Source organism: Exophiala spinifera (genome assembly GCF_000836115.1).
Source record: "Exophiala spinifera strain CBS 89968 unplaced genomic scaffold supercont1.2, whole genome shotgun sequence".
NCBI lineage: Eukaryota > Fungi > Ascomycota > Eurotiomycetes > Chaetothyriales > Herpotrichiellaceae > Exophiala > Exophiala spinifera.
The window spans coordinates 1186548-1209077 of NW_015622514.1; the positions used below are offsets into that span (position 1 = coordinate 1186548).

At 51.8% G+C, this 22530-nt stretch overlaps 9 protein-coding genes across 9 annotated transcripts; 3 read left to right on the top strand and 6 right to left on the bottom strand.

The window, feature by feature from the left end:
- Positions 1 to 30: 30 nt before the first annotated feature.
- PV08_02715 (uncharacterized protein) lies at positions 31 to 1221 on the bottom strand (the record flags this gene model as incomplete). Its single annotated transcript, XM_016377073.1, has 1 exon — positions 31 to 1221. The coding sequence occupies one exon, from the start codon at positions 1219 to 1221 to the stop codon at positions 31 to 33; it is 1191 nt and encodes a 396-aa protein (XP_016238643.1).
- Positions 1222 to 1987: 766 nt separating this feature from the next.
- PV08_02716 (uncharacterized protein) lies at positions 1988 to 2932 on the bottom strand (the record flags this gene model as incomplete). The annotated part of the gene is made up of 1 exon (XM_016377074.1): positions 1988 to 2932. One exon carries the CDS (start codon positions 2930 to 2932, stop codon positions 1988 to 1990), a length of 945 nt encoding a protein of 314 aa, XP_016238644.1.
- Positions 2933 to 3727: 795 nt separating this feature from the next.
- On the top strand, positions 3728 to 5464 carry PV08_02717 (uncharacterized protein; the record flags this gene model as incomplete). The annotated part of the gene is made up of 1 exon (XM_016377075.1): positions 3728 to 5464. The coding sequence occupies one exon, from the start codon at positions 3728 to 3730 to the stop codon at positions 5462 to 5464; it is 1737 nt and encodes a 578-aa protein (XP_016238645.1).
- A 237-nt stretch (positions 5465 to 5701) lies between these two features.
- On the bottom strand, positions 5702 to 6424 carry PV08_02718 (uncharacterized protein; the record flags this gene model as incomplete). The annotated part of the gene is made up of 1 exon (XM_016377076.1): positions 5702 to 6424. One exon carries the CDS (start codon positions 6422 to 6424, stop codon positions 5702 to 5704), a length of 723 nt encoding a protein of 240 aa, XP_016238646.1.
- A 2781-nt stretch (positions 6425 to 9205) lies between these two features.
- On the top strand, positions 9206 to 9754 carry PV08_02719 (uncharacterized protein; the record flags this gene model as incomplete). The annotated part of the gene is made up of 1 exon (XM_016377077.1): positions 9206 to 9754. One exon carries the CDS (start codon positions 9206 to 9208, stop codon positions 9752 to 9754), a length of 549 nt encoding a protein of 182 aa, XP_016238647.1.
- Positions 9755 to 10564: 810 nt separating this feature from the next.
- On the bottom strand, positions 10565 to 12679 carry PV08_02720 (uncharacterized protein; the record flags this gene model as incomplete). The annotated part of the gene is made up of 5 exons (XM_016377078.1): positions 10565 to 10810; positions 10949 to 11053; positions 11172 to 11410; positions 11518 to 12552; positions 12607 to 12679. The coding sequence occupies 5 exons, from the start codon at positions 12677 to 12679 to the stop codon at positions 10565 to 10567; spliced, it is 1698 nt and encodes a 565-aa protein (XP_016238648.1).
- Positions 12680 to 14608: 1929 nt separating this feature from the next.
- PV08_02721 (uncharacterized protein) lies at positions 14609 to 16437 on the bottom strand (the record flags this gene model as incomplete). The annotated part of the gene is made up of 3 exons (XM_016377079.1): positions 14609 to 15144; positions 15229 to 15947; positions 16001 to 16437. 3 exons carry the CDS (start codon positions 16435 to 16437, stop codon positions 14609 to 14611), a joined length of 1692 nt encoding a protein of 563 aa, XP_016238649.1.
- Positions 16438 to 17337: 900 nt separating this feature from the next.
- On the top strand, positions 17338 to 19044 carry PV08_02722 (uncharacterized protein; the record flags this gene model as incomplete). Its single annotated transcript, XM_016377080.1, has 7 exons — positions 17338 to 17445; positions 17506 to 17592; positions 17649 to 17692; positions 17761 to 18547; positions 18603 to 18626; positions 18688 to 18774; positions 18823 to 19044. The coding sequence occupies 7 exons, from the start codon at positions 17338 to 17340 to the stop codon at positions 19042 to 19044; spliced, it is 1359 nt and encodes a 452-aa protein (XP_016238650.1).
- A 25-nt stretch (positions 19045 to 19069) lies between these two features.
- Positions 19070 to 21694, bottom strand: PV08_02723 (uncharacterized protein; the record flags this gene model as incomplete). Its single annotated transcript, XM_016377081.1, has 1 exon — positions 19070 to 21694. One exon carries the CDS (start codon positions 21692 to 21694, stop codon positions 19070 to 19072), a length of 2625 nt encoding a protein of 874 aa, XP_016238651.1.
- Between the last annotated feature and the right edge of the window lie 836 nt (positions 21695 to 22530).

Below are 22530 nucleotides of genomic sequence, written 5' to 3' on the forward strand. Positions count from 1 at the left end.
GTTCTACTTCCCCAGACCCTACCCTTCCTTTCATAAATTCGAGGATCGTTGTTGTCGATTAGTTTGATACAGGCGAACCAAGTCCTCCACAGGGACTTCCTGTGAAGCATCCCAAAAAGCTGGAACTAGCTTGACCAAATCTTGAACCTTTCGTAGACCTGATATCCCACGCCGGGCATGATCTGTCGGCACGTTGTCCCCTGGGAGATTGAGCGAGGTGTTGAAAACCTCTAAAGAGAGAGGCCCTTTGTAACCTGTAGCCAGGACGGCGGCCGCGACCAGCTCGACGGGCATGTAAGCACCCTTTGCCGTCTCCAAAGGGTAGAGGCGGTGGCCTCGCGACCAGGGCAGCAACGCAGGCGTCTCCGGTTCAGCAGGACCTTGGAAACTTCTCGGATCCACGAGCTCGGCATCGCCCACCTGAAAGAAGAAGATCCGGTCGCCAGGGACTGATGCTACCAGGGAGGCGAGGGACAGGCAGAGCAGGGCAATTGACTCTTGAAGCGTCGAATAGATTCGGCCATGCAGGGCCGAGTTGTATGGATCCGCCCACTCAACAGCGAGGACGTTGAACGCATCGACCACCAAGCCAACATTAGGCCTGTTCGCGGCACGCACCGCCTCCCATGATGCGGACCAGGTGTTCCGCGTCGCCCAGGAGAGACCTTCATATCCGATCTTCAACATCTTTCCACCGTCAGCCTGGGCGAACGCGGCAGCAAGATCTCCCATCTCGGCGAGATCCTGGGCCACGGTCTTCAAATCCGATGTGACGCCGCCATCCGTCCGAATGCTTGCGCACATGAATACCAAGTCTGTATCGAACGCCCGCATGAAGGGGAATCTCTTCGCAACCAGATCCAGCGTGGCCCTTCGTTCCACAGGGTCTTTGATCCCCTCGATCTTACGTAGTGGCTGCGTACACGAGATCCGCATCCCTAGCGCCTTTACCAGATCGCCCAGCTTGTGTGCCACACGTAGGTTCTCCGGGGTTGGATCCCAGAGCTTCTCGCCGTCTAGCCCGTTTTCTTCCAGGTAAGCTGCCCAGCACTCGTCGAAGAGGTCTATCCATCTGAACCCAGCACGCGCCGCAGCCTCGAGCCGTGATGTCAGCTTGTGTTCACGCCAATTTCCCAGTGAGAGGGTTGCGATTCCCAGTTCATTGTCGACGAGCTTTGGGGGCCAACATATCGGCCGAGGAACTGGAAGAATTCCTTTCATGGCTGCTGCGTGCAACTTGAGAGTTGGGAAAAGGCTACTTGTAAGGTAGGGCTCTCTACCCTTACATCATACGTGCTAGCTGTTGAGACAGTGAGAGCTTTAAATAACGAGAAGAGCTCTGTTCGACGGACTTCTGACCTTGACGCTGTGGCCCCCACGTCGCCTATCGAGCCCAGGTGCCGTTCATGGGATGTGTGGAGACGCTCACAGCTGCACGGATACCGGGGCTCAGATCTACGGACCGTAGACTCGGGGTGCGAGGAAGCCTCACTAGGCGACTGTTTAAATCTTAATCCCTACCACCTTTAGCAAGGCCTTACCGTTCTAGGCTTGAAATTAGAATGTTTCCTTTCGGTCCTGGTGGTCTAAACTGACTCTGGAAGGCATTGGCTGGATTTCGCAAATAAGCGTCAGCTATAAGAGCAAGAGTTCAACAGCCTATGAGGTTGGCGCGGTGCGGTGTAAGGCTGAAGAAATACTACCTCGCCCTTGACACAAAATGTAGTTAGTCAACAGTCATTATGGCAACTCGAAGACCGATAATAGGGAACATGGTAGCTCAAGGTTCCAGGAAGGAGGGAAACTAGGCATTGTTCATCTCGATCACAGTAAGCAGGATGGAAGTGATGGAAGTGTAGGTACATGGTCAGTACTGTCTGTTCAGTTGCAAAGGGAAGAGAGAGAGAGAGGTCCTGAATATGAGCTGCATTTTTCATTCTGTACTACCATCGTCGTACTTAGTACACTCAATCACTACCAGAAACGACTACCATTGCCAGTCGATACCTTGAGCAAACTTCTTCCAAGTATTCTTCTGCGCACCCTCGACCAAGAACTTATCGCTCTGTGCCTGCTTCTCGTGCGCACCCTTGCCAAAGTAACTGTAGTCTCTGATCAGGATCATGTTCTGCGTCAACTCCTCGGCGATCTTGTTGCCCAGTTTCGCCGCAGATTCGACACTTGCCGGTTGTTCAACAAACTGGACCTCACGCCCCGTGAGTTGCGACAGTTGATCGGTGATATCTTTTGGATGCACCCACTCGCTGACGCCTTGGACAAAGACGCCGTTAGCTTGGGCCCCGGCTTCAAGCAGCCCGACGGTATAGGACCCCGTATCTTTCTGGATGTCCAGGATTGGGATCCAAGTCTCGGAGGGCTTCCAGGGCTGGCTGAGCGTGACGACACCGCTCTCGCTGTCCGGCCGGAACTGTCCAGGCAGGTTGGACATGAAGTAGCCGGGCATGAAGTACGACACGAGCATGTCACCTTTGGTCTGCTCTGCGTACTCGGCCACTTCGGCCTTGGAGTCAAAATGCTCCACCATGGTCAATTCACCGTTTGTCAGCTTAGTCACGTTCGGGAGGCCCGACCAGATGAGATGCTTGATGCCTTCGTCCTTGCAGGCGTCGACGATGTTTTTCCCCTGTTGGTATTCGACCGTCTTGGACATGGTTTCCCAGTAGTTTGTGACGGCAAACACGCCATATGACCCGGCGATGGCAGAGCGGACGCTGTCGATGTCGTTCAAGTCTGCCTTTGCGAGCTCCGCGCCCTTTGCGGCAAGAGCCTGAGCTCCTCGCTTGGTCGGGTCGCGCGTGATGGCTCTCACTTTGTACTTTGCCGACAGCGCTGGGTTGTTGAAAATGGCCGCGGCTGTGCTACCTCCTTGGTTGCCTGTCGCACCAAAGACAGTGATTACTTTCTGCGCCATTCTGGATATGTTTCTTGCTGCCGTTTTGACCTAAGTGTGAAGAAGAATGTTGCTCTCAGGGTAGTCGGGATGCCGGGGTGTATGGTATTGGGCTATGTTCTTGCTGCGGAGATCTGAGTGATGCGCTTTGCCAAACGCTGCGCGAAGCTATCGGTATTTATCCTTTGTGCACGGGAGTAGAACAGACATGGCCGAACCCCATCTCGAAGCATTAGCTAAGCGGTCGGTCTCCATTGTACGCGAACGTGCCGCGATGGGGGTCCGGGGTTAGTCAGCGTTCGATAGGATCATTGCCTGTTTGTGGCGGTGATCGGACGGCGATTGGCGCCAACAACGTCGGCCAAGGCGAAGCTATCGATCAACTGGCCAAAGAAGTTGACAGCAGCGGATCAGTGCGAACTCTGTCCAGGAGAGCGAGAGGTGTTGTAAGCCTCGCTCTCTCCCCGTGCCGAGGACGAGCATCGCCTTATCCTTATGTAAGGGACAGCCATCCACCAGCATGCTAAAACAGAAAACCCTGTTCGATATTCTGTTCGCCATCGACGTGATTCTCCTGATTTCTAATATGTTCAGGTTCCATGAGCGACGTAACCCTTGCTTGGACATGAGCTGTGAAGATGCTTCTCGTTGTTGAATCTGGACTCTGCTGACGATGACACGTGAGAGCGCGACGCCAAGCCCCGTCGCGTGTCGCGAGTCTTCACTTCGTCCGACTGCGACATCGATATCCATCCAACTCACATCAAGAGCCATTTGATCCCTCGTCCATCCTGCCATGGCACACCCTGCGCCATAATGCAACCCCATGTGCTGGATATCCTCGTGGAAAGAGTCAAAAGCTACTCACAGGAGCAGATTACTCGACTCTATCGAACCCTCCTAGCCTTACACGAGGAACGACTCGCCCTCAATGCCGACAACATCACCAAGGTCTACCTTCGAATCTGTAGCGAGGATGGCTTCCAAGGCGATAGCGAGGAGGACACATGTGGAATGTGGATCAGGTGCCTCATTCTTATGGACAGTCACATCCCGCCGCACAAGAAGTTCTTCCAAGTTCTCGAAAAGGCAAACATACAATTAGTGACAGATGATTCAGACGAAGAAGAGTCAGAAGAGGAGAAAGACGACGACTATTCGGATATCCACGCGAGAAGAGAAGGTGACAGTATTGAATCTGTGGATGAGCAAGATCCACGTTGGCTTCAGGCGGTTGCGCTTGACCATTTTCGACTCAAAAGCCAGGCACTCTCTTTGTGGAGGGAGACCGTCAAACAGCCATCAGTCAATGACCTGGTCGTGCATATTGAACCACCCCACGGCGTTCATGGCGGAGGCCAGGATGAGGAAGAGTACAGCGTTGAGAAACTTGCCGAACTAGAAGCGGTAGCGGATCAATTCCGAGACGGAACTCTAAAGCAAAAGGCATTGTCTCACTGGAGAGTCGTGACTGCCGAATACATGGAACAAGAGAGAAGAGCCGACAGTTTTCGAAGGAAAAAGGATACAGAGAATGTGCTTAGCAAGTGGGTTCTGGCTGAGCGTGAGGTTGTACTTGTGCAGGTGCGGACGGCAAACGCAGCTCAGAAGGCTCTCGATTCCTGGCGTCGGCAGACAAAAGAGCTCCAACAGCAGGAGAAAATAGCTGACGTTGCTGCCGAGTATTTTGCTGGCAGGCATGCATTCCAGGCGATGCGTGGGAAGGCACAGGAACGACTTGAGCAGCTGCAAGAGGAACAAGAATTCAATAAGGCTCGCCAAAGGTATCTCATCCAGAAGTATCTCTCTATATGGCTGGAGCGTGTCGAGCAACGTGCCAAGGAAGGCCTGTACCAGTCAGCCTACAAGACAATGCGGAGAAAGGTGAAGATGAATCTCGCTCGTGATGCTATTAGAACCTGGCATTCACAGGCGATGGAGGAGAAAGCGAAACTCGAAGAGATGGCGAGGATGGCTGATGAATTCCGCCAACGTAAAGACCGCGAAGCAGCGCAGCGCATGGCTCTTGGTGCTATTCATGCCATGTATGAACAAGGTATGGATGGCAAGCGACTGGAGCAAGATGCCGACCAACATTATCACCGCACACTCATCAACAGGTTCGGGCTCTGGGACTCCAGGTGGCGAGCACCTGCGATGGAATACAAAGAACACGAGAACACTGCAGACAAATATCGAGAACTCAAAGACCTTGAGTTTGCCGGGAACAAACTTCGAAATTGGAAGACTCAGGCCTGGAGACACCAGAGAATGGAACAAGATGCTGATGTCTTGCACCAACGACATGACAAGAGACGAGCTGCCGGCTTTCTCCAACGCTGGAGACAAGCAGCTGCCGATCATCGAAGTAACGTCGAGGCTAGAGAAGAGCGGGATCGCTTGGTACCCGCAACACCTGCGGCTAGAAGGAGTCTGTTGGTTGCCACATCCACCACGCCAGCCTACACACCAGCGCCTGGTCTGTTGGGTGCCGGGTATATCGAAGAGGAAACCGAAGACGACGTCGAAGGCGAGACCGACTACGATGAATGATGGTGTAACTTTGAGGCCCCGTGAATGGCTGTACGACTAATTTATGTTGGATCTTTGTCTGACTACGATGTATGATGAGTTCATGACTAGAAATGATACCCCCAATATAGGATAATGGAGAGCGTATGACGGAGATGTATTCTGATACAACTTCTAGCGGACGCCGCACTGACCGTCTCGACGTTGATTTCAATTTCGGTTCGCCAGACAGATTCGTCGTCATAGGAAAACTTAGTATTACCCTGTCGCCGGCCGCAAAATGTCCATCATAAGCTGAATTTCGTTCGCGTTGGCGACGGGCTGTGAATCAATCAGGGCCGAAGAATGATACGCCGAAGACCCAATCGTTTCGTGTAACAGTGCCAGATTCGCAGACCGCACGCCTCCCCCGGGCATGATGGTGACTCTACCGGCCGCACGCTGTACAAGCTGGTGCAGCACCTCGGCGCCCTGAACGGCATTCGCGGCGCCTCCGGACGTCAGGATCGTCGTGATGCCGCAGGACACAACGCCTTCCAGGGCCCGCGAGAGGTCTTTTACCTCGTCGAACGCGCGGTGGAATGTGCACGGCAAAGGGGAGGCGAGGGTGACGAGCTCCCTTGTCTTCTCGACGTCGACTGTGCCGTCCTCTCGAAGGATCCCGAACACGAAACCGTCCACGATGCCCGTGCCCTTGAGCGTAGCAATGGTCTCCTTCATCGTCTCGTATTCGGCGCGAGTGTAGACAAAGTCCCCGCCTCGAGGACGAACCATTACGTTGATTGGGATTGCAATCTCCTCGGGGTGCAGTTTCTGCCTGCCATTATTGACCTCGGATCGGATTCTCAATAGCCATGCCACAGAGGGTGTTGTGCCTCCTAGGTCGGCGTCGTCACAGAGTTCGATACGGTGTGCTCCCGAGGCAATAGCGGCAATGGCGGAATCAGGATTGAAACATGCGATTTCGAGAAGAGGCGCCATTCGACATGGCTATCTAGCTATGTAGGTCGGTATATTTCGCACGGTTTTGACTGAAAAGCACCACCGCCAGAAATGATGGAGAACAGAGCCTCCTGGCCCCAGGGGGGTCCTGGGAGCTGACCACGGGTCTTCTCGGGGCCAAAATCCCGCAGGCCCTCAGCCGATCTAAGAACCGCCATCATTTCTTTGCTCATACAAAATTTTTCTGGAGCGACCGCTCGCCAAAGACTATCTCCAGTCACAGCACAATGAGCCTATGGGACCGGACTATACAAGAACGATCATCCTGCCCACAGCGGATTCTTGTGGATGTCCTCCCATGACCCCAGGCGGAACGTCCTGGAGATCGTCGAGTCTCCTGGCAACGACCCGGGGTCGGTAGATTCGAGCCTGGAATAGGTTTCTGCATTCAACTCCACCGAACTCTCACTCTATGTCGAATTTCCCTGCAGAATCTTTCATAGACACATGATCAAACCTCGTCACTACGGCTCCTAGACTGGGCACGTACGGTGGTAGACCAATTCAAGCAGCGGGCAAAGGGCACGACGAACTCGGGAAACATTTCGAGAGAATGATAACGGCTGGGTGTTTCACCTCGGTCTGCGAATCCTGCCCGGAGTACCGAGTTCGAACATTGCAAAGTCAACTTGATCAATCCGTTTAACATGTCCCCGGGCGCTATCATAGAGACGACGCCTACATCTGGTTTGCACTTCATATGATAACAAATTCATATGCAAACTACGTTTGTTCACGGCCGGAACGAAACAACGTGGTCACAAAGCTACAGCAATGTAATTTCGATTGTGGAGGGTGGCCGTCTTTTCTCACTCTGCTCGACGTGGTCGTGGTGCTTGAACTGGACGTTGGCCAGATCCAGCAATGCTCCGGGTCTTGTCAAAGATCCTAGAACTACACAACCCACTCGAGACGTTGGAATGCCCGGCCAAGGACCTTTTACGTACTGAGCGTTAAAGATCTTCTGGGCCATGGATCCACCATCACACCATCGTCGCGGAAAACATCTCCTACTTGCATGAGGGGATAAATAGCCTTTCGTCTTTTTCCATGGGAACGTATTATGCCACAGGCCAGCTGAAGCCCCCGCTTCTCAATCACCGAGGTAACGATTGTAATGTCAAAACTCGATCCCTGGCAGCTTCAGCACGCGGGATACCGGCGGCCATTGTCAGTGAAGACGATGGCCTTGATCCAGTCCCCCTTGTATACCAGAAGCTACAGAGACGATCCCCAGGTGAACTCAAAGGAAGACTTCAAACGGACTGTTGCCGCCGCTTTGGAGAGTGAACTACCCTGTGAGGGGGTCACTCTGCCGTCCAAGAAGCTGTCTATGCAACTATCCATCAGTCGTCACTGTGATGGTTGTTGTAATGGGGCTGCATCCGCAGGCGTCGGTCCTTCGCGGGATCTGGCTTTACAATACAAGTAGGCAGATCTCTCAATCCTCCGAGTTTGAAGCAAGTCTCACGATCTTATCTAAATACAACAGACCACACAGTGTTTCTTCGGGAAGCTCCGCGACCGCATCGGTGGCAGAGCCTGGAAAAGTGTCATCGATGAGTCCTAGTCCCACTCGAATCAGCCGCATATGCTGAGCCAAAGTCAGTAGGTATCTCCTTTAAGGCGAGCTGAATTTCTCGTTTTACCGATCCCGTCTCGTGTACAAGTCCATTCTACACATTAAAGACAAGCCTCAAAGAGAAGCTGATACCGAAGTCAGCGTCGACGAGCAAGTCTCCAATGTTCGAAAAGCTCGGCGCATCATCTCCGGTTCGACATCGTTATCAATGCAGCCATCCTGGTACATGGCTGGTTCCAGGAGCCGTTCTCACGAGAATCATGGTGCATGTCTCCCAAAGGTCTCGCGTAGTAGGTTCTGAGCCTCCTTCCAGAGCGACACAGGAATGTGTGGTTCGCCAGTGCACAATGGGCGTATGGCTTGAAGAGGATTCAGCGACGGTGCGATTGGACAGGCAACACCTGTGGCACAGGAGGTCGCTGAGTCGTTCTCTCGAATACTACAGGAAGGTCTTCTCCAGAGTGAAAAGCTTCATGGGATCATGGTTCTGTTCCAGGGAACATAGTGTTGCAGCGAGAAAATACTCCGTGAAATGACGGAGAACTATTTTCTCGAGAACAGCGTCCGTGCCCTGCATATCGAATGGTGTCTCCCTCGGCTAAGACGCAGTTCATTGTTCTTTTTTACTGGGGAACTGTGCTCCGGTGAACCGAGAACCGAAGCCACAATGACTAGAGCCTCCACAATGCCACCAACCACACTCTTGAAAAACACCTCCATCGATCTTGAAGCCATCAAAGAACGGGCGACGAGGGCCACCCGGGCGCTGGGACCGTTCAGTAGGAGGATCGTATTCGCGTAGTACTTCTCTATTTGTAGGACTAGCTGAAAAGTGACAGGCTCAGCTCAGCTCAGCATGGCCCGTGTGGCATATTCCCAGCGTCTACCCTTCTGAAGTTTTCTTGCGAGTATTGCGGAGTTTGACGGAAGGGCAAAATACATAAAGCATGGGCGCCAAAACGGATACGTCTAGTTCACTACAACTTACGCAAAGGACTCCAGTCTCCAGCTAGGGAACTTTGATAAGCCTTTGGTCACCCCAAGTTTCGTCAATCGTCAACGAAGACAAACACTTTTATCTGACTCTCTCAGTGCTGACTTTCCCTTCATCGGCGTGAATCCCTGAGAAATTGAAATTGAAATTGACATTCAAAAAGAAAGGAAGAATAAAAAGGAAAATGTTCCGCCGCAGCCCTCTTCTGGGTGCCGCCGTCGTCTACGGCGCATCGCGGGCAGGTGCAAAACGTGGAATGCAGCGCGAGGCAGAGCGCCAGCAGGCCATGGAGTTCGAGTACCAGCGCCGTGAAGCTGAACAGAACCAACGAAGGAGGGAGGAGGAGAGACGCCGGGCCGAGGAACTCGAACAGGAGAAAGAACGCATCAGGAGGCAGGTTGAGCTTGAGGAGCGCGAGAAAGCGTCTCAGGCACGATCGGCACCGCCGCCGCCGCCGCAGCAGCAGCAGCAACAGCAACAACAGCAACAGCCTCAGCAGTATCAACAGAGTCAGTCGTATCTACAGCCGCCGCCCCCACAGTACATCGAACAAGCCGGGCTAGTACCAGGGGCATTCCCTACTTCTACTCCACCACCACCTCCTCCTCAGAGCTCCTCGACATCGGGAGTTGATTCCATCTTCTGCAGCCACTGCGGCTACAAATGCAGGCAAGTCGACAACTTCTGCAGTGGGTGCGGATCCCGATTGCCAAAACGCGACCAGAGAAAGTGAAAGAGAAAAGTAGAAATCTTCGCGAGGGATGAAAACGTCTGTACATGTTACCGGCGCTACAACCTACGTGTGTAGATGTACGAGGTGCATAGCGTTGCACTCAAGAGAGGAAACCATTATTCCCGATACTGCCCTCGACGCCCATCTGGGACGCTCACACACGCAATCAACACTTGAACCCAGCTTTCATCCCAGGAAATAGTACTCTAACTGTTAGACTAGCTAGTAGCCGTCTCGTTCCCAGGGACGCCGAATCAAATTTTAAATTAACAAGCGTCAGCAATGGTCATTCACACACGCGAAGACGGTGAGGTTAGAGCCTGACTATGTTACACCTCGGTCGGTCGCTCAATATGCCCGGTCAATCATTTTTCGATCATGGTCTCTTCCGCATAAAAGTCGTCGTCACGTCGAGTAAGCTTTGCTCGAGACCTTGAGCGCCGTAAGAATCTTCGAACTGGACCGCGGACAGCTCCATTGTGAATTCATGATACCCGTGAAGTGTTCCTGGACTGATTTTAGCACCGGGTTCGCTCTTCTCTGAGGGATGCGAGGGATTCGAGGCGTATTAGAAGCCTGTCTCAGGGAGTGAATGACCATTTCACAGCCGGAGAATGGGATATCTCCACAATAAACCACTATCTAATACTAACAACGGTCTGACCGTGAAACAAAGGGCCAGAGGACCTCTGTCGGCTCTGCCTAGGTCCTAGGAGATGGTCATGATACCTCTACACACTGCCTTTCCTATTCGTCTGACGTTTAGACTCTCACACGCTCGGAAGCTCTCCATACGACCAAATCTACATGTCACCGATTGGCGTTGAATTGCCTCTGTGCCATCATCGCATACCTTTTGGCCGTTCGCGCCCGGAAGGCCTTGCCCCAAATCATCATGGGAATAGTCGTTAAGAAGACGACGGTCGACACGACGGTACAAATGACGAACACTGTGTTGAGACCGGTGCCTTTGATCCAGGGGGAGAGCGACATGGCGACCGCCGAGGCAAGGGCATCCCCTACGAATGTGACCGCGACAAGAGAGTCTCCAACGATCTGTTGTCGTTAGAAAAAGGACATGAATATGTCAATGATAGCCAACAAACACTTCCGAAAGAGGCGGAAGAGAAGCAGGAGAAGAATATTTGATGTGGAGGAAAAAGAAGGAGAAAATGGAGTTCGGATGACACTTACATTCCTGTAAGAATCAATCAGGTAAGTAAGCGCTATGGCATTGAAGACGTTGAGACCTGCGCCGAAAATGACCAGTGCAATGGCCAGAGAAATCCAGGGTAGGCTCTAAATGTAAGATTTGGATGTCAGTCAAATTATCTAATTCTCTGTGAGGACTAGGGCGACGGGTTCCAGGTTCAATGCTGTTGGCAAACAGTCCAGGGGTCAAGTGACATCAACTCACATGGGTGAGGCAGAGGCCAAACATGAGCAGCGACAACGGGGTGATCACAAGCCAGGGTAAGGCGAGCCAGAAGCGCATCTCAGGCTCGTAGATCCCGTTGTTCTTTTGCGACAGGCGAATGATGTGGAAATCAGACAGTACACCTCCGTAGGCGCTGCCCAGAAAACTGCCAATGAAAGGCGCCACATTCATTAGTCCAACCGCCGAGGTGGAGAAGTTGTAGGGTGGAAGGGTCAAATCTGTCTTCAGGTCAGTCGACCGGAGTGAAGGGGAATGCTGGAAGTGGAACAGCTTTGCCCATGCTCACGCACATGCACTTCCAGGGGCGGACGGGAATGTTTCTTACAGGTGGAAAACACTGACAGCAGGACAGTGACCCAGGCCAGTAACGAGCCGTTTATCAACGAGGTGTACGCGACGGCCGGGGTGGTGAACAAGACCACAAATGGCTGCCATGTGTGTCGAATCAGGTCTTTGAAGCCTCCAGGAGTGACAGTGAGGAGACGTAAGCGTTGGGAGTATGGCGTGAGCTTGACTTCCCTTACAACAGTCCTAGTCATGACCACGGTGGGAGCTTCGGTGTCGCATTTTTGGACGCCTGATTCAAGGTCCTTGTCGCCTTCCCTTGCTTCTTCTGCATGTCTCAGGACCGGAGTCCCCTCATCACCAGCACTAGCAGCACTCACAGCAAAGTTACTTGCACTATCACGAGCACTAGGAGGGCCGTGTGCGTCGATCAAAGGGATATACTTCGTTTCTTCGTAGAAGAAGATGAAAGCAACAAGCCCGACCCCCAAAAAGATGGCTGTCCACCACCAGATCCACCTCCACCCCTGTGAATCAGTAATGTAACCAGCAGCAACAGGTCCCAGAAAGGTTCCTGTGGTGACGATTGCAATGTAGGCGCCATTTGCAGTTGCGCGCTGGTGCACGTAGAATAGATCCGAGATTGTCATTTGACAGATTGTTTGAGCGACGCTGCCTCCAAGACCAGACACGACGTTTGCGCCGTACACATCACCCGCAGTCCGTAGCCTGGCTTGCCAGATGGCCGTGGCGAGTGACATGGTGAAGCTGACCAAGTAGACGGGTCGGCGCCCGAATTTGAGAGCAAGGGGGATGAATAAGACGCATCCAACCGCCAGGCCGGCAGTATTGGCCCCAAAGCCCTCATTGAGGACTTCGATATCGAACCCGAATTCGGTCATCAGCGGACCGTAGATAACGGTAGAAATGGCAACCAAAACAAAAACCATCAGAGTGTAATAGCAGGTGAGACCGAAGTTGAGGGATTTGCGTGGTTTCGACCAGTTGAGGGGGTCATTTGGATCTGTACTCGGCGCGGGATGAAGGATGATTTTGTCATATCTGCCGCCGCAGACTGTATGGAGTGGTTAGCAACAGCGAGTGTTGGGTGATTTGATCCGGTGCTTACGATCTTCGATCTGGATTGTGCCGGGCGGCCAGGACTGGAAGTCCAAGTCACGGTTGTCGAAAGAGCCTGCCATGCTCATCACCCAGAGTGCACTGTCGAGGAAGTATGAGGCGTCCACGGCGCGGGTTCATCCATCGGATATGATCATGAAGCTAGGCCGTTGTCGCCATCTTGATTCTCTGGAGGATGCGTATGTTTGTGTCCACGATTCAAGCAACCCGCCCCAACAGAGGTCCACTGGATCCCCACGTGTTGTCGATAGATCTACAGCCAGATTGAAGGTACGGAGGGCCAGTTGACAACAGTATCTGTATCTGTTTCTGGTAGTCTGTTGGAATCTCCCATCAACACCACCTCTTGTACGAGGCTTTGAGGTCTCAAATTTGCATATCCACGCTAGTGCGATAAGCCCCATTTGACCAGATAAGCGTGGCGGGCGAATCTTTGTAGCTTGTCCTGCCAATGCAGATCACTTTTTTGCACACAAGGGCGATTTCGCACGGCTAATGAAGCTTTCGCACATCGCACAAAATCGACCAAGCAGGCTTTCTCTCTAGTGGCAATATATCACAATCAACCGAGAATAAGCGACACTATATTTAAGATATTCTTTCTTCGCTTTATCTAAGTAAGTAAATATTAAGTGTTCTTAACTTGATTATTAACATTATAACAAGAGTAAAGGGAGAAGCACTAGGTGCACGGGGCTATTATCAATCAGGCAACATGAGTTAAGGGCCGAGAGCCGGTCGTAGAACACTTCTTCCTTCCTTGCAATACACGTTTGTCTCTTCCAGGTCTCCCTGAACACTCCTTGAAATGCTCTGTTGGTCGGGGGCAGCGCAGGACATAGGAGTCATCAAGAACACTTTGACTACTCGCCTAGAACAGACTTGATTGTGCGCTGGGGTGCGCGTTGTACTGGGAATCCGTACGGAACACTGTAAACTTGACTGAAAGCTGTTGCCTCATAGCATCACTCTGTACGCAACTCATGTATCCTCATACTGACTGTGCACATTTCTCTGTACGCGTGCCTACTCATGAGTATGTCTCTGACTGTCGGATTGTCTCGAAGAAAAGAAAAAAACACATGTCTAGGCTTCCTGACTTAGCCTTCTACGCTTGTTTGGCCCTAGGCCCACTGCAACAAAGACCAGCCCCTGAAGAGGGAGCTCACACATCCTAACCTACTACAATAGTAATATTATTTTTATTATAATCACTACAGGTATTTCTCTCATTCTAATTCAACTTCAAAGGCTCGCGACTCGTGTAATGATTGGCTTAGTGAAGGTAGGCGGATACGGGAGCAATATCTTGAAAGATATCTTCCTTGCATTCTTGATTGTCAATGAAAGGCGCTATATCCATGAGTTTGACAGCCAAGGTGGAAAGATTGCAGGGTGAGATCGTCAAATCTGTCTTCATGTTAGTCGATCTAAGGGGAGGGGGATGCACGAAGCAGAAAAGCTTTGCCCTTGCCCACGTACATACATTTGCAGAGGGGACGGGAATGTTTTCTACGGGTGGAGAACATTGACAGTAGGACAGTGACCAAGGCCAGCAACGAGCCGTTGGTCGACGAGGTGAACTCGACGGCTCGGGTGGTGAACAAGATCACAAATTCCGACAGGACACAATCCATGAGAGGGCCAGGCTGAGGAGAGTCATCTTGCCGGTGTTTGGGTGGGATGGCGGTTTGAGGCTAAAGAACGGAGAGTGGAAATCGCCGGCTGGGACATGATTAGACAGGGAACAAGGAAGAGCTGTCCTTTGATAGCTTGGATTATTGGGATTTCTATCAGATCGGGTTCTGAGCGTAGTAGATGAAATAGGTAGACGCCTACATAGTGAGTGGAGCCCAGATGGCTCGACAGCGACAATTTGTATTTGCTGCTTACGACTTGATTTGGCCTTTAGAGCCCAGCAGTTTCTCTGCCCCTGCGCTGCTGTCTAAAAATCTAACAGTCAAGACATGTATCAACCCAGCTACTAGGTACTATCCACTCCCCGGAGTCCACGCATTCTTCACCTTCTCATTCTTCTCCGAATCCCACCAGCCCGGAAAATTGCCTGGGCCAACCTTATCCAGCCAAAAAAGTTCCCCGGCATCAACTTCAATCAGGTACACCTTTTTACCCTCGCGCCTCCCCTTCCGAATCGCCAAAGTCGCCACCTGGCCCTTCCCCAGCTCCAATTTCCGGCGGTCCATGTTATCCCAACGCGCCATTTCAAACTCTCCGTCCCAATACGCCCACGCGATGCGCTTGATGTCCGCGTCTACAGGGACGGTCATGGCGCCCCAGACGTTGTAATTGTGCACGCCGAGCGAGATGGCGAAGAGGCCGTGGTCGTGAGATTTGAAGACTAGGATCGAGTTGCAGCCAGAGTTAGGGAAGGTAAGGTTGATTTCGTCTTTGGTAACGACCCAGTTAGAGCCAGTCTTGATTTCGGCGAATTCGATGGTGGGTAGGGTCTTGGGGTGTGGTTTTATGGTGAATATGAAGTGGTATGAGGGTTCCGGTTTCATCCAGCCTGTGTAGATGATTAGGGGTCAGGTCAGTTTTCGTCGTCTTCTCCCCGGGAGGAACGCAGGATTAATGAAGTGATCATACTTACTTGACACATCGAAGCTCGAGGGATCAGGCTCCCGGACATAAATTTTCGTTTTCTTGAACTTTGAAACATCCTTTTTGATCTCCTCTATTTTCCCAGGCTGCACGCGAGAGTAGCTGGTCGAGTCAGGCCCGCCGTGCCTTTCCAGATATATCGCCATGGGAAATCGATCTCGATATATAGCGTGTCCTTTGCGCTGACAGCTCAGGATCCCCCGAAAGATCTGGTTGCCTTCGGGTGACATGCTGTGCTCAAGGAGGGGAATTTTCATAGTCATACCTTTGTTCGTCATGGAAAACGCCGGGCTCTCACCATATGTCTTCACGTCCGCACAATCTGCGAATTCCCGCGGTGACGCGGCAAGGAGCCCTCTGCTCCGTCCATGGTGCGTGCCTGCCCAAGCGAATATCGTATGGTCATCTGAAATCTTCATGATCTCGAGCTGCAGTCGTCGGAAGGCGTTGGCCCCCTCCCCGTAGGCCATTGGCATAGTCACATTGAAGAGCCCTAAGAGACAGTACGCCATGTCCTCCTCCACGCTTGTCTTCCTGTTCGCCACCCACGACATTCTCTGCGCCACGCTGATACTCCCCCCTGAGTTTGTTAGGAGCACCTGGTCCGGGATCCCGGTGATCTTGGTGATGAGGGCCTGAAAGCTAGACTTCGTCCCGATTTCTTTCCAGTCCTCCCCGAAGAAGATGACATATTGGGGAGCGACCAGCCTGCTCCAGTTACCGCTGGTTCACTCGTGGATTGTCGGTGGCAGTTAACTCACTCTTGAAGTGTCCATCCTCTAGTAAACCACTTGCTCCTAGTGAACTTTGAGCCCTCGGCGAGGGGATCCTCGTTGCTCGGCACGTCAGCCATGTATGCGTAGCACACCGCTGAATCTCGGTACCAGTGGAACATGGAATTGAGTGCCTCTGTCAACTCGATTTGGTCCGATTTATTGATACAACATGTGTCAATCCAGATGTATTCAAATCCGACACGCCGGGCCTCGTCGCAGCAGCTTAGGATCTTACTATATTTCGTGTTGTCCCTCAGCGGCTCCACGGGGTCGCTAGCTTTGCGTTGCTGGATGTCCAGGAAAGAGACTTCTTGATCTTGATCTCTCCATCTGTGGGATAGGATCACGTACTCAGGAATTTCGGGCGTTGCCGGGCTTGGGAATGACTCCAAGACGATTGTTTCGGTGTTCAGGAGGCGCATTGTGCAGAAAGCACTGGTAAATGAAAAGGTTAAACGAGAGATATTTGGTGAGGCTCTTACCTCAGCCTTCCCTAAGTGTTTTATTTCAAACTATCATCAGTGCGCAAGAAGGCAAGTGAAGAGGATACTTTGTAAGAAGGGGAGTCTACGGCGGAGAAGAAAAGGTTCGCAGTCTGGTACCTACCCAAATGCCCACCATTGAGAAGTTCGGCAGGTACGAGCATCAAGGACAGTTGCAGCCTACTCAATTTCCAGTAGCATAGATGCGGCTAAGGAAACCCGGTGTGAATGACGGAAGCGTTGATGATCAATCACGCGCAGGGACTCAGGCTGATGCACAACCGTTTCGTCGGTATCACAACTCCCTTACCGATTGTGGAAGAAAAGCTGCATAATTTTGGGTCCTGGATGCGACAATGGTAGGGCGAGAAGGATGCGAAGTTCAAACCTCATTCGTATCCATCCTTTTGCGTCGACTCTTGTTGCGAATTTCGCCTAGTTCTTGCAGCTCACCTGTCCAATTAGAGGAACCCCTTCGGCCAGATCAGAATGGAGCTCGGTCGAGCCCCTTTGCTCGCCTGCTGAGAACCCGCCACGTATCAACCGTTTGAGCTAGTGGGATTGTGGCTGCTTACCTGCTTTGCGCCTCGTTTCGGCTCGTGCCCGTCTCCGGAGAACCAATTATTGCCAGTCTTTGTCAGTCAAAGGATAAGGATTCTTTACTAGTCCGAGCAACGGATCTCCTTTCTCCGTCGAAGTGGTCTGAAGTTGTGATGGGAAATAACTCGGCCAATGGCGGGGCTACACAGCTTTGAGGCTCTTTCGCTCCTCAGCCTCAACGTTGTTAGCACAGGTCCCAGATATAGGATTTGAGAAGACTTTTCCCAACCTTGATGGACGATGACGTCCGACAGCCATGCGGTTAGAATGGATTCTACGGGCCAAAACACATTCGCGGGCAAACGACCAACGTTCCATTCATTCGAAACCAGTGCTGCCATCATTAAGGTGAAGCTAACTGTCACCTTGTTCGATTAATTTGTCCCCAGCTCTGACAATGCGCAACAGAGAGGCGGCTGGAAAATCCGCAATCCTGACATCCGAGAGTTGTCTGACAAGGCTACCGCTCAAGCCTTTATCAAAACCCTCCCTCGGGTGCTTACTTTCCAATGAAGGTTCATCCCTTTGACCTTGGCTGAGGTAATCTATAGGGCGATCGGCGTCGCAATTGGGAGGAAAGTCGTTTCCGGTTGCTGTAAGGGCCGTCACCGTCGAATATGTTTCGTGGGAAGCCTCTGAGGTTTCCGGGCTGATAGAAATCAGATGCATCAAGGTCGAGAATCGGAGTCAGATCCTCGAGCAGACAGCCATTGTGAGCACGGCAGCTGAGTCGGGATGGATAAACAGCGAATTTGCGACAAACATTATAAAAGGGAATGCAGGATCTGCGGTTCTCATGGAGAAGGGAAATATCAGTAGTAGCATCCGTCTTTCCTTCTCCTTGTTGTGTGCATTCCAAACTGAGATTTTGAGAGCAGGTCTCAATTTCCAGACCCCAAACGACAAGCTGCCCTTTATCACTCTCTCCATTTCAGAGCTCCATCGACCGGGACGTCAACGAGGATCTGACTGGGTTTGCCTTCTTTTCACGGGTCCGGGGGTTGATTTGGAGTGGTTGCTCAGCGAGCATCCATTCCCATCGGACTATGCCTCGCTGTTTCCAGACTTCATGTTTCTGCCTGTCTCCATCCTCAGGCAAGAAGTAGAGCGCGTCGGGGCTGGCTTGATGAAGTTGAAGGAAGACGTGCTAGATAAACACGGTGAAGTCTTGTCCAGCGATCCAGCGGACCTCGGTGACACCAAGAAAACTCTTTTCGAGCTGGACAGGAAATACCTCGAGCTGCAGGAGAGGTGGAAGTTTGGACAAGTCCTTGCTGCAAACCTTATCAAATGCTTTGGCGAAATCGTGAGGTTACAAACCAAGGAAATTGACAAGTTGAAGTACTCAAAAACCCTCTTGCAGCAGGTTGAGACCCAGATCGCACTCTCGAACATGGCACAGCAAGAACTTGATGCCATTCCTTCGAGGTTGAACCAGCAGCACCGGATGGTACCAATTTGTAGCCGAGTTTCTGACTATGAACCGTCCGCTGACTTGCTTGCAGATTGATTCCAAATTGACGATAATGGTGTGTTCCTCCCCACCTTCAGTCCACCGAAGCAAGGGCCATGGTTGGCTGACCTGTGTAGATTGCAGAGGACACTCGCCGCGACAGCTCCTCGATGAAGACCATAGCGGTGCTCACCTTGATCTTCTTGCCAGCCACTGCTCTGGCGGTAAGTTGCCCGTTGGCTGCCCCACTGATCCGTTCTGATGTATGATAGTCCATTTTCGGCATGTCCATGTTCGATTGGAAGGCCCAGGAGGGAAAGGACATTGTCTCTCATCGTTTCTGGATATATGTGATTGTCGCAGTTCTGCTAACATTGGTCGTTCTTACTGTCTGGTTCTTGTGGTACGCGCGGACCCAAAGGTCGTATGAAAAGATATGGCGAAAGGATGATGTCGAATCCGCCAACACTTATAGTTCGAAGCCAGAGGACTAGCCGCGGCTCCAGCAGAAAATGGCGCTTACCATTCCATCGTTACCCGTTTCGTTGCCACTGTCAACTCATTGAGCTTCGTCTTTTCAACCTTCCCAATGCGGTAGATTTTGTAGTTGTCCGGCAAGATTGTGGGATAGGACTTGACCATGTCGCGATCAACATTTCGCCACTTCTGCTCAAGATCTCTCCAGGGAATTAGAAAAGGGCTTGTCCGCTGCTTCGAATCGCGTTTCCCCTGATGCCACTGGTTCTGTAGACGCTCCGCGTTCCACCGGTCGTGTTCTTTCTCAGCTAACAAGTCTAGTTCCTTGTCCTCGAAATGTTCAACGGCTTCGCGAGAGATATCCATTTCACCCAAGAAACAATCTATCATGCGGAGCTTCCGAGGGATGTCGACCGTATGCGCGCGTGTCGATTCTTTGAGTTCTTCCGTCAGCACCGGCCATGCGACCAACGAAGGGTCATTCTTTAGAGCCTGCTTCTCTTCATCTGTGCTGGCCATTCTTTTCCTTATTCCGACATAGACATTGTGGAGTTTCTCGGAGATAGACTCCCTGAGACCGTCAGACAGCGTGTTGTATCGTGAATACTCCATAAATACTGGATAATCGAGGTGCAGGCCCAACTGCGCTTCGGATGGCAGTGCTGCTCGCTCGAAATGGCGTTTCCCAGTGACTTTACTCAAGGCTATTATGGACTTCAAGGATCGAAGTCCATGTCGGTAGGTGGGGATTAGAAGGAGGCCGTCAAGGACGCTCTGATCAATGGAGATGCCTTTGCCCATCTTCAGTTTTGGTTCTCTTTCTTCCAGCAATGCCCGAAGCACCACCGCCCGGCGCACGGGATACAAGACATCAGATGGATTGACTTGATCAAGGCCAATCACATCGACGAAAGCATGCAAGCAACTCAGGAATTCTTGGGCTCTGGGTAGGACCTCTTCATCAGCGGTATTCTTCTTGGAGAACTCCTCGAAGCTTTTCAAAGACGTCGTCAAACTAGACCCCAGAAGAAAGATCGCAGGGCCGATATGTTGCATCTCGCCACGACTTTGGAACTGGCCCATATGCATGGGAAGCAATAGATGGGTTAGCCAACCGAGGCGACGACCAGAGAATTCTGCGTCGAATCCAGTAATATAGACCAAAGGCAGAGTTCCTGAAAGATTGCATTCTCGCACTTTGTTGAAAGCGGCAGATAGATGTTCGGGGCTGGTAAATTGGGAAAGGTTGAGCCGCAGGTGTTGAATCTTCCGGCCACTTCGTGCAGGTGAGATTGCGGCTTCTGCAACCTCACGGGTAGCAAAGGATTTTCCAGATCCTTGAGACCCGAAGATTCCAATATTTAGCGGTTTGACCTGAGGAGCTGATAGGTATTCTCGTATAGCATTGAAGATATTGCGGAATCCTTCAATTTCCCACCTGTCCAGGACGCGTAGGCGACCAAAGCTGGCGATGGGGATCCAGCTTGCAGCGGAGTCGGTTCCGGCCGACACGATACGACACGCCACTTGCACAGGATCTCCAATGTTGTGGTGTAGAATAGACCAATGCCGTTTCTCGCCGGCAGAAATGCTTTCAGATGGAATTTCGAGAGTGATTGGCGATTCTTTCGCATCCGTAGCTTTCTTGACGACGTCCTCGAAAGGATACCTAGGCCACCCAGGAACCTCGCTGGTCCCGAAGCCTAACCTGGCCAGACGCCTGGCAGTGATGAAGCCAAAACTGATAGCCGCGTTGAGAGAAGTTCCAGGAGGAGACCGTGCTATCTCAGTAGCCAGACCTCCAACAAAAGCTTCCACTACCCCAGGAACAGAACCGATATGTTGCCTGTAGAACCTGCCCTCCACTCCCAAGGGATCAAAGAACAGAGTGGGCTCCTCCATTTCCCGGCCACGGTGATAGATAATGCCGTCACACCCAAAAAGGACTAGGAGGTTGGCGCAGGTGGCTAAGGTGTCTAGTTGACCCTTGGAACCAAGCTTTTCGACGAAATCCTCACATGTCTTTTCCCAAGAAAGGCCGTGATGCAATTCGACCCCTTCAGCGCGAAGGTCATCTGCGTTGAGGACAACAATAAGCCTTTCGGGATCTTGAAGGTCCTTCGTTTTATAAGGTCCGCGGCGAACAGCATCCCAAATTTCCCCAGTCCCGAGAGGGCAACTTGAGGATCTGGACATGTGATAGATGAGGATTTCCGGCCGGCTCTTGCGAAAGAATTCCACTGCATCGGCGGGGTTTGTGAAAGGAGATTCCGCGTCTTGAAAGATCAGGACGCTCACTTTGTCAGTGGTCTTGAGCGAGCCCCGAGGAGGGTACCATTCTGGATTTGTATCGAGCGGCCGGCTGTGCTTCACTTTATAACTGGGCAGCTTAGCGTCTGCGTTGCCGAAGACTTCCAACTCTGTGATAGCAGACGCCGAATGCTCGAGAGAACCATCTTTAGGGGTCTCCAGGGCCGGCCCGTGCACTTTGTGATTGTGTTCACCAGCTGAGGCGTGCAAAAGGTCGGCAATGAGCGCAGCTCCAGCATGGTACCTTTGCACACCGAATTTTGGGGGAGTTCGGTCAGTTAGGGGTGGATCTGGGAGTGGATATACCAGGAGATGGGCGGGAGTGTCTCCAGCGACCTGAATATGGATGTCAGGCATGGTTGAACGCAACCGACTCAAGGCAGGAAGAGCCGACATCATGGGCCGCGACGAAAATTCAGAAGGCTCTCAATGTAGCGCTGTTCATACAATGCTCGCTCTCTTAAAGCAGAATAAAACGGCTCAATGGACAATTATCCGTTTGGACATCAACAGGTGCAACAGGATTGAATCACGAGAATGAAAGGGAAGGCCGATGGCAAGTTAAGGTTTATGATTGTTGACAGGGAACTCGTCATTTGTCAGAGCGCAACTCAAGGCTGGCGTTCTAATGTAGGAAGCCTTCAAGGAGCAACACTCACTGAGATTGCGCGCCAAGAAGACTCACCCCAATATAACTTAGCGGATTTCTAAGCTTCGCACCTTTCACCCAAGCTGTCCGCACAAGGAACTCGTCTTCTTTATACACGAGAGTTCGCGAGTATTCTTATATTCTATTTACTCCCTTATATCTAGTCGTTTCGTAAAGTTCAAGTCGGACTCACACGTTTTGCGGATCAGGTTAATGTAGCTCGAGTCGAAATCTTTGTATACTCTCAGTAAGGCATCTTTTTTCGAGTCATTATTCTAGTCGTCTCCAGCCTCGGAATGGAGAGTGTTGTCCGATGTGGGATACATGACAGCCCGCCGATCTATTCCATACGATATCACGAGATCTCAGAATGGCGAACAAACTTCTCCGTGCCCGGATCTTCTTCAACCGCTTTCTGGTCAATCAAAAATCGGAAGGCGCTCTTACCGGATCCAAATGGTTTCACATTTTCGCTACCAGCGACGTGTCGTCGAGAGATGAAGTGGACACCGTCGACACCGAGGACTACATCGCCTTTAACGAC